The sequence below is a fragment of the Apaloderma vittatum genome, unplaced genomic scaffold, assembly GCF_000703405.1.
Source record: "Apaloderma vittatum isolate BGI_N311 unplaced genomic scaffold, ASM70340v1 scaffold7623, whole genome shotgun sequence".
Classification (NCBI taxonomy): Eukaryota; Metazoa; Chordata; class Aves; order Trogoniformes; family Trogonidae; genus Apaloderma; species Apaloderma vittatum.
The window spans coordinates 1-10,195 of record NW_009707441.1 but is presented as its reverse complement, the minus strand read 5'-3'; the positions used below and the strand labels follow the sequence as shown (position 1 = coordinate 10,195).

General features: G+C 41.0%; 1 protein-coding gene across 1 annotated transcript in view; it reads left to right on the top strand.

Annotated features, from left to right (window-relative positions):
- Positions 1–8,473, top strand: part of ATE1 (arginyltransferase 1) — a gene marked incomplete at its 3' end in the record, with an annotated part of 30,315 nt that extends 21,842 nt beyond the window's left edge. Inside the window, exons 7-8 of the mRNA XM_009866194.1 lie at positions 121–153; positions 8,292–8,473. Of these exons, the coding sequence (XP_009864496.1) occupies positions 121–153; positions 8,292–8,473 (215 nt within the window). The remainder of the gene's footprint in view (positions 1–120; positions 154–8,291) is intronic.
- Positions 8,474–10,195: the final 1,722 nt, after the last annotated feature.

Sequence of the window (10,195 nt, the reverse complement as noted above, 5' to 3'; positions counted from 1 at the left end):
AGAGTGTATTGCGCTGTTAATGTATCCTGAAATACTGCTAATATTTGTCTTCTTTTTATGCTTTCCATATTTGGCCTGTCTTCTTGGGCACGCGTTTTTGATGAATCTACCTCGATGCAGTTCACACGATTCCTCTGCGATTCTCCGCTGGAGGTAGGTATTCCTTCTAGAGACAAGGTTTGAGCTCAAGATGTTTTTTTCCTCTCTGTTCTCTGTAGCCAGCAAACCATTATGGCATAGGTGGTAGAGATGGATGTCGCAGGGTTTCTGTCCTCACTGGCTGGTAAGGAAGACAGCACTGGGTTTCCAGAGGAGTCTGAGGACTCCTTTTCTACATAATTAGCTGGATAATAAAGCTACCACTCGGTTTCATAGAATTGTTAAAGTTGGAAGAGACCTCTAAGATCAACTGACAACCCAATGCTACCATGACCACTAAACTATATCCTGCAGTGCCACATCTACACATTTTTTTAATACCTCCAGAGATGGTGACCTCACCACATCCCTGGGCAGCCTGTTCCAGTGCCTCACCACCTTTTCAGTAAAGAAATTTTCCCTAATATCTAATCTAAACCTCCCCTGGTGCAACTTAAAGCCATTTCCTCCTGTCCTGTTGTTAGTAACTTGGAGAAGAGATCAAATCCCACCTCACTACGACGTCCTTTCAGGTAGTTGTAGAGGGCAATGAGGTTTCCCCTCATCATCCTCTTCTCCAGGCTAAACAATCCCAGCTCCTTCAGCTGCTCCTCATAAGACATCCTGTAGGCCCCTCACCAGCTTTGTTGCTCTTTCATATTGCTGCCATAAGAGTCAGTAGTAGGAAGTGCTGCATCTCTGAATCGTAAAATCATTAAGGTTGGAAAAGACCTCTAAGATCATCTAGTCCAACTGTCTGCCCAACACTACCATGACCACTAACCACGTCCTGAAGTGCCACACCTGCACGGTTTTTGGGCACTTCCAGGAGTGGCGACTCCACCACTTCCCTGGGCAGCCTGTTCTTGATTATTTATTTCCGTGAAAAAAATAATGTGCTAAACTCACATTTGACTGCAGCCTGAGCTAAAAGTTTAGGAGAGATGCTATTGCTTCGTTCCAAGTGCTGCAGATTCCTCGTGCTTTCTTGTTAGTCTTAAAGAGTTAAGTACTGCCTGACTGTAATGAAATTGTCAGGTTATAGTAATTATGCTGGTAATTTGATATGTTGCAGTTTGAATGAATCCATGTGTGGAGAGTTTGTTGCTTTTTCTCTGCTGAGTCCACTGGCCTTTACATTCCTGAAAGCTGAAGAGTAATAGAGCTCATTAGACTTTATAGGAAAAGGGCTTTTATCACCTCATCAACTGAGGCAGCAGACTGCCATTATATTCTTAATTTCGCATGGCTACGTAGATGCTGATGCACAGCTCCCTGGCAGGTTTATACCAGTATTGTTTCTTACAGACACTTTTTATTGACATTTCGAAGTTTGAATTAAATTTTGTGTGGCACCACTACAGATGTCTTCAATTAGATGAAGTTAAATAAAAGGGGTTGTATATCAGAGGCCAAGAGATTCTTGAAATTCTTCATTTCTGAAACAGTTGCTACAAGCAAATCTAGTAGTGTGGAGCCTGTTTACTCTCTTGAACAAAAATAATTTTATATAAAATTTAAACCTTACATGATTTCTATTTGTAATTTTTTTGAATTGTTATTAGCTGCAAATAGTTTGAACACCCAAACTCTTCCTGTCTTTTTTTTATTTCCTCAATTTATTATTCTGTGTAGATTCTGTTTTGGCTGTGGGCTCTGGCACAAAAAATGAATAGTTTTGAAAAAAAAGATACAGTATGTAATAGCAGAAAACTAGGCAATTTTATAGCAGTAAAGATGATAATCTGGAGAGACCTGTTGGTTTTGTTGTGGTTTTTTGTTTGGTTGGTTTTGATTCATCCCTTTTCTTAGAAGCTGCGTTTAAAATTTTCGTGTTTTGACATTTCACATGTGGAAATACTCCCTTGTTTGGAGAGGTGTGGGTGTGACGGTTCAGTGCAGGAGAGCAGTGGGCAGGAGCTTTAGCCAAACCCAACGTGCCCTGGACCCTGCTGGTGCCTGGGTGAGAGCATTTGTGGACGAAGGGCACAGGCAAATTCCACATTGCTCCGAGTGATTCCTAGTTTTTTGGTACTCAGTGAGTCTGGGGGATGGTTCTGGGCCGGTGGTTGTCTCGGTGTCACTTAATCATCTCTACGTTTGTCCTTTGAGTTGTTCTGTGTTGTCTTTATAGAGCAGGTGAGATGAGGCTCAGCACCCTGGTGTGCTGTGGTGTTACGCGGGTGAACAATCATTTGGTTTTGTTTTCCAGTCCTTGTTGTAATTGCTCTGTAGTTTTTTTCTATCTCGACTGAAGCTAAGCATTAAATAGATGATTTCATAAACTTGCTCTTTCTTTTTGACAGAATTGCTAATTTATACCCGTTAGTTTGGATGCATATGTAGCAATATTTTTCCCCCATATATTTATGTTCCATGCCTTTATATTCCATGGTTTTATGAACATTTGATATATCCTCTGCCTCTTTATCTCTTGATATTATGGGCTCTCTGCATAGTTGTTTACACTCAACCATCTTGAATACTTTTAAATCATCTTTGCAACACGCTTTGCAACGTCGTTGAGTCTTCAGTGAGTCACCTGCCGATATAGAGAACAATATAGATCCAGCGCAGTGGAAAGCGGGATCGTTTGTAAATGATTGTTTTTTCTCTCTTTGTTTCCTATTGTCCATACTGAGATGCTTTTGAATTCTACAGAACTGAAAGACATTTGTGAATCTGAATATTTGCTCTATGAAAAGCACACCAGCTTCTGTCCTGCATTATTCTGTTTGTTGGTGTGTGTTGGTTTTTAGGAGATCTTAATAACAAAAGGTACTATTACAGGTCTGTAATTCCCAAGATCACCTTCTGTGGAATGTCGTATTTTAGTTACATGCAATGCACTGCTCAGGGCTAAATCGAAACATATTTTGTTTACGGACCTTGGCCATTTGCTGGCCTTTTGGTTGTTTTTCCCCTTGTAGCGATGTGGACGTCACCAGGATATCTACACAATGATATTCTAAGTCTCTTTCTGCTGAGGTCCCTTGTACCTTTACAGCTTCACTAATCTGTTTAGCATTTTAAACTTACTGTCTCTGTCCTGATTAAATAGTTGACAGTACAGCTCGAATAAAGTACAGAAGTTTAGCTTTGTAGACAGCGCCTTGCATTTGGGTACAGTGAGCTCATTTACTCCGTTTTGATACGGAATCACAGAGCTCTTCAGGTTGGACAGGACCTCTTGAGATCACCTCATCCAACCCTCTTGCTCGAGCAGGTTGGGTAGAGCAGGTTCTCCAGGACCGTGAGTTTTGAATATCTCCAAGTCTGGAGACTCCACAGGCCTGGACAACTCTTGATGGGTGAACCTGTGCCATTGCTTGACCACCTTCTCAGTTAAAACCTGTTTCCTTCTGTTCAGATTGAATTTCATGTGTTTTAAATTGCACATGTTGCCTCTCGTCCTGCCAGTGGGAACTGCTGTGGACAATCTGGCTCCCTTATCTTCATTCCCTTCCATCAGGTGTTTATACACATTGACAGAACCTCCCCATGTCATCTGTTCTGGAGGCTGGAGAGTTGTTTTTTCTGCAAGTGTGCATTGCTGGCTTTATTTTTTTTTAAATGAAAGCATGCAGCGCTACTTCTCTGCTGACACAGCCTGTATTTGTAGGCTGTTTTCACAGCATCTCCACTAATCTTTAATGAAAGGAGGACATAGTACTGAAAAGGAAATATATTGCTAACCAAGCGATAGAAATCTGCCATATGGTAGGTTGTGTGTGCATGTGCCTTTGGGAAAGGAGCTGCTGGAATTAATCACTCCACTTACTCGGCAAATAATTTCAAATGGAATGTAGAAGTCAAGGGTTTTCCTGGCGTATTTTTTTTCTTTTTCATGTTTGTGTGAAGGGATAGCATGGATTTCATATCTTCCTCCTTCCTCCATCTACAACAGAGGGTAAAATGGAAAGTTTCAAAATAGGAAGTTTCATGAAACCTTCCAGAGGAAAATAATTCTGCAGTCAGTGCAATCAGGACCCAGTTTTGGGAAGTGAATATGCAGCACCTTCTGCGGTTGCACAGTGGTCTGCTGTGTGGGTTAACAAGTGCAATTTCAGTAATAATGACAATGGTGAAGTAGTAAAACATCTCTTAAAAGTCAAGACCAATGTGCTTTGAAGAAGATTGAGTGCTCCCACCATCATTGAAATTCAATTATAAGCAGTTATTACATTGAGGTGTACTAATTAGGGCAGTATGTCATACTAATTGCTGTTAAATATTTAAATTTTAATAATGGGTTATATGAGCAAACAGATGTGTTCATGGAATCATTGGCTAGCAGAGTATGAAGACAGATAGAATTAACATGTGTAGGAAAATATAATATTTTTTTATCTGCATTATAGTCTAAACATTGGAGAGAAAATGGGTTTTGCTTTTGTCCTCGATTTAGTGTTTTGGGGATTTTTTTGGTTTTTTAAACTGTTTTTAGTATAATCAGGTTATAATAATTACTTGTATTGAAGTTTGAGTAGAAATTGATTATTATAGATAAATTTATCCCCCCGATTGATTCCAGGGCTAAGGAATAATTTGGGGTAGATAAGGTAAGCCCTTTCTGGAGGGGCTTGCTCACATGATGCCACTGGTATATTTTACATCACCTTTGACTAACATGGTGCCAGGTGGACCTTTCAGTAGTGTGAAATGATATAACCTGCTTCAGGAAAACACTTCACCTTCTAAACCCGTTTCACGTCAAATTGCCTGGATGGTGTATGAGAAATCAAGTTAAAGGAGCCAAGTATTCGTTGAGAAATTTTAGACAACATAATACTTTCAAGCTTTACAAAGGATTACATTGTACGAAAACTTCCACAGGAGGAGGAGAATGCGACTCTTTAAAAAAAAAAAGTTATTTACTTAGTGTAATGGAGATCCCTGAGCATTTAGCTTGATATTGGTGCTGTGCCTATGATGTGTGTTACAGAGAGTAGTCTTTTTTATATTCATTGTGTTTCATTGTAATTCCATTAGTGAAATAACTACAGGTTTTGCTTCAGTTGACTGTAAAGTTGTTCTTTACTGATGCTAATCCTTCAGCCTGCAGAGGTCCGGTGACTGAACTCGGGTGATGCTGTGTGGAGGTTTGAGGTCACACAGAGACACAATATTTGTTTAACTGCAGAAGACCTTGCTTTGAATGAAAATCTTTTTCATGTTGGTTTAGGGTATCTTTTTTAACATTCATTAAATCCTGTATGATGAGTTTTTGACAAAGAAAGAAATTCTATTTTAACTGAAACTACTTAAACAAGTCTGTGTTGTATTACCAATCACATTTCTACTTGGCTTGCAGGAGATGTTTCATTTTTTTCTGTCACCAGCTGCAAGCTGGTAGCTGAGAACTGAACTTGTGCTGAGAAGTCCTCTGAGAAATTCCCTCACTTGACTGTGTCCCAGCTTAAAAGTTTTGCTACTGATCATGTGATTTCATTTGGCTTGACTGAAAAGTTGAGGATATTGTAAAAAACCGTAACAGTGGAATAAGTAGGCTTTACCTGAATGAGAAAAAAACAAGTTTAATATGTTAGAATCCCAGTCTAATATACTTGTGTACTGCAGAATGAGCTCTCAAATGTTTGATCCTTTCACTTTTAGAGTATCTGTAGCTCCATATCTAGTTTTACGCTATGTACCTATATAAAAATGCAAACGTTTTATTGCGTGGCCTTTGTTTGGGGACTTATTGGTTGGGTAAGTCAGTTGAAATTATTTTTGTTCACGTGACTGATTTCTTTTGACACATGTGGTACCAATTAGAATAACTTTGACTGCCCATCGTCCCTTCAGTCTGTGCTACTGTATCAAAATACTTGATTAAACCCACCTTTTGTTGTTGTAATGCAAAACAGTTGGTAATAGCAGGCAGTATTGTCAGATTTATTGAGTGAGAAGCAGCTTTCTGAAGATCTGGCGATGCAGTGAAAAACAGGACTAGATGGATAATTAAGTTGAGCACAGTGGAATTCAGGATTAAAGTAAACTTGACGTGGGAGAAAATGACATGCCCAAGTTGATTGTGTAATATAGTTTAAATTAGGAGATCATTTTCTTCTTCATTTGAAGCATCAGTTCCTGGCTGTAGGGGCTTTACCCCGTCCAGAGACATACTTGACAGCACGTCCAAAACCGCGGCGCACAACACCAGCGAGTTCCTCAGTGCTTTTGCAGAAGATATGCTCTCTAATGTGGGCTGACACAGAAGCTGTTCCACAGATTTTGTTGCAACACAGAGTTTCAGGTTCTTAGATGAAAGGTGTTCTGCTGGTTATGGATTTAGCAAGGGGAAATCTTGCCTGACTAATCTGATATCCTTGTACAAGGATGTCACCAAAGGGTTGATGAAGGGAGAGCAGTGGATGTCATATACCTTGACTTCAGTAAAGCTTTTGATACTGCCCTCCTTAATAATCTTGTAGGTAAACTCAAGAAATATGGGATAGATATTTGGACCGTGAGGTGGATTGCAAACTGGCTCGGCAACAGAGTTCAGAGAGTTGTGATCAGCGGCACAGAGTCAAGTTGGAGGCCTGGGGCCAGGGGTGTTCACCGGGATCAGTGCTGGGTGCAGTTTTGTTCAGTATCTTCATCAATGACCTGGACGAGAGGATAGAGTGCACCCTCAGCAAGTTTGCTGGTGATATGAAACTGGGAGGGGTGGCTGACACGCAGGAGGGCTGTCCTGCCGTCCAACGAGACCTGGACAGGCTGGAGAGCTGGGCAAAGGGGAACCTCATGAGGTTCAATAAGGACACTTGTAGAGTCCTACATCTGGGGAGGAGTAACACCAGGCGCCAGCACAGATCAGAGGATGTCCTGCTGGAAGGCAACCCCATGGAGAAAGACCTTGGAGTTCTAGTGAACAGTGAGTTCTCCCTGGGACAGCAACGTGCCCTTGTGCATTAAGGGGTGCATTAAGAAGAGTGTGTCCAGCAGGTCTAGGGAGGTTCTCCTCCCCCTCTGCTCTGCCCTGGTGAGACCACACCTGGAATCCTGTGTCCAGTTTTGGGCTCCTGAGTTCAAGAGAGACAGGAACCTACTGGAGAGAGTCCAACGGAGAGCTACGAGGGTGATCAAGGGACTTGAACATCTCTTCTGTAAAGAGAGACCAAGAGAACTGGGGCTGTTCAGCCTTGAGCGGAGATGGCTGAGAGGGGACTTTATTAACGTATCAAAATATCTGAGGGGTGGGTGTCAAGGGAAAGGGGACAATCTCTTCTCAGTGGTGCCCAGCAACAGAACAAGGAATAAGGGGTTTAAGTTGGAACATAGGAAGTTCCACCTCAACATGAGGAGGAGAAACTTCTTTACTGTGAGACTGCCGGAGCCTTGGCACAGGGTGTGGAGTCTCCTTCTCTGGAGACATTCAAAATCCGCCTGGACGTGTTCCTGTGTGACCTACTCTGGATGATCCTGCTCTGGGAGGGGGATTGGACTGGATGATCTCTAGAGGTCCCTTCCAACTCCCGACATTCTATGATTCATTAAGAGTAAACCTCATAAAGAGTAAACCTCGCATAAAGGGTCAGCCATTCGGTCCTTTTCATAGATGTTCTCCTCAAGCAACTTTAATGGCCATTCTGAGAAGCTGAATTTCTGTGGCCAGAGCGCTTCCAGTACGTGAGGGTGTGGGAGAGAGCTACAGCAGGGTCCTTGCCATGACAGAAAGCATTGGAGGAACAAGGTGCTCGTAGCCCACTCTAGGAAGCACCAGTGCCATGAAATATCCACATTTTACCTTTCTGCCTTTTCACTTCATCTCCGAGTGGAGAGCGAACAGGTCAAAGAGTATCTACAGAATTTGCTTGTGTGTCGTAAAGCATTAATAGCTTGATGAATCGCATTGTTTTATCCTGTTGGTGTTGTAAATGCTCGGTGGCAGAGGCTGCGTGCAGATTCATGTTTGGTGTGCCCGGTATGTGGAGTTGTCACGAGTACAGCGACGGTCACGGATGATAACAGGGAGCGAACGTTGTTTTCCCTGCCTCTCAGATTCCTTTTTCCCTGTTTCTAAACATGGGTAGCAGCAGTAATTTCTCACAGTGTTCACTATCGTGTGAAACTTCTTTCCAAATTGTTTTTATGCTGAAAATCTACTGGTGAGACAATGACATCCCTCTTTTGTTTTTGCTCAGGCAGAGAATGCACCGAATGGGCCCGAATGTGGCTATGGGTCCTTCCACCAACAGTACTGGCTGGATGGGAAGATAATTGCTGTTGGTGTAATCGATATTTTGCCCTACTGTGTGTCATCTGTCTATCTGTACTATGATCCCGACTATTCTTTCTTATCTTTGGGAGTCTACTCTGCGTTACGGTAAGAGAACTTTTTTGTTATCTGGTTAGACGTAATAGTAAGAATTGGTACTTGTTCCTAGATTTGAGCTTTTATTTCCAATCTAAACATATATTGGTAACGCTATTTGTAGCAAAGTCTTGTGATTTGTTTTTTAATTCACTGTGGTTGGTTGCATTCCAAATAAATTTTTAATCGTCATCCTTGAATAAGGATATATCTTTCTAGTGAGCTAAGCACTTTTAAAGATTAAAAAAGCACTCAGAAATTAAATACATAGTTTTTATTGCCTCTGAAAATAATTTAGTATTGCTTAGTTTCAGAAGGAAAAGTCCCCCCCCCCTTTTTTTTTTTTTAATATAAATAATTTTTTCTTTGACCTTTTCCTTAGCCCGCTCACCAAATGAGAATTAATCACTTTTATGGTTTTATGCACGCTGAGATCATAAATAATAGAGTACCTAAAAGCCATTGTCTTCTGAATTAGTAGTCTCCTGCTGTACGAGCACTATGTATATTTTTTTTTTCAGGTATGTTAATCTCATTGTCTTTAGAAAACCTGATGGAGAGAGAGAAATCCTATGAATGTTAAAGCCTTAAATTAACCATCTACCTAGTCTTGCCAAACAGTGGGAATAGCAAATAATGCTTCACACTGTAAATAAGACTTGTATGCCAAATTGCAAGTTACTACTTTTCTTCCAGATGCACTTTTATGATTTCATTATTACTGTAAGGGGAAAAAAAAAATCCAAATGAGTGGAAATATTTGTGCATCTCAATTTCTTCCTTAGCTTCTTTGCTTCTCTGTTTACATGAGGTAAGGTGGTCAAAGACATGTGCTGTTGCCAGTGAGGTTCTCATGGAGCAACTGTGTGTGAACCCTGTGCCAGACATGGCTATTTTCAAGTTTCCCTGGGTCTGAGAAGTTCTAGCAGAAGTCTGTACCTGTTGAGATTTTCACTCCACTCTTTTAGGTGCGAAAGAAGCGCTAAAATTGTGAGATCCAGCTTTCTTCCTTCTCCAGGGCATCTTTTGTAAAAGTGGAGCTTCTTAGCTATTGTTTAGTGTAACCCACTAGGATGGGTAAATATGACATGACTTTTGAAATATGTGAAGTACAAACACTATTATTAGGAAACTTCTTATCACAGTTATTTCATGTGCTTTTGCCATAACTAGTGAACCATATGCCATTTAATCTCTCAGAAGCCTCATTGCTCAATTTGTTTGGAATCTTTAGATTTTCTAAGATTTATTTATTTATTTTTTTATTTTCCTTTGGGATGTTTTCTTCTCTTTATAGTGATGAATTTTGTGATTTCTGAATAATCTTTACATGAGTTGTTCAAATGTATATGTCAAAGAGTTTTTCCCCCAAAGTTCAGTGTTAACTTTCTGTTATTGGTCTGATGATTTATTGCTACTGAAATGAGGTGCTGCAATCACTCCTCTCTACGTGCTGGTCTTCTAGCCGCCCTATATTTAGCCAGTTTAATTCACTGAGCAGAAGACTGTTTGCTTTAGCAACCCGATTAGTGAGCTGAGTTGGCTCAGTGAAGACCCTGTTTCCACCAGAGCTGATGCAGAGTTTGTGATGGAGCCACAATGTGCAGCTGAGAGCGTTTAGGGGGTGGGAGTGCAGGACCTCTTCCCACTCTCTGGTAAGCTCTTAGATCGGTTAAGTCCTAAAGTGCAATTCCTACGAGTACGCACTGGATGGCCCTGTCAGTACTGATCCCT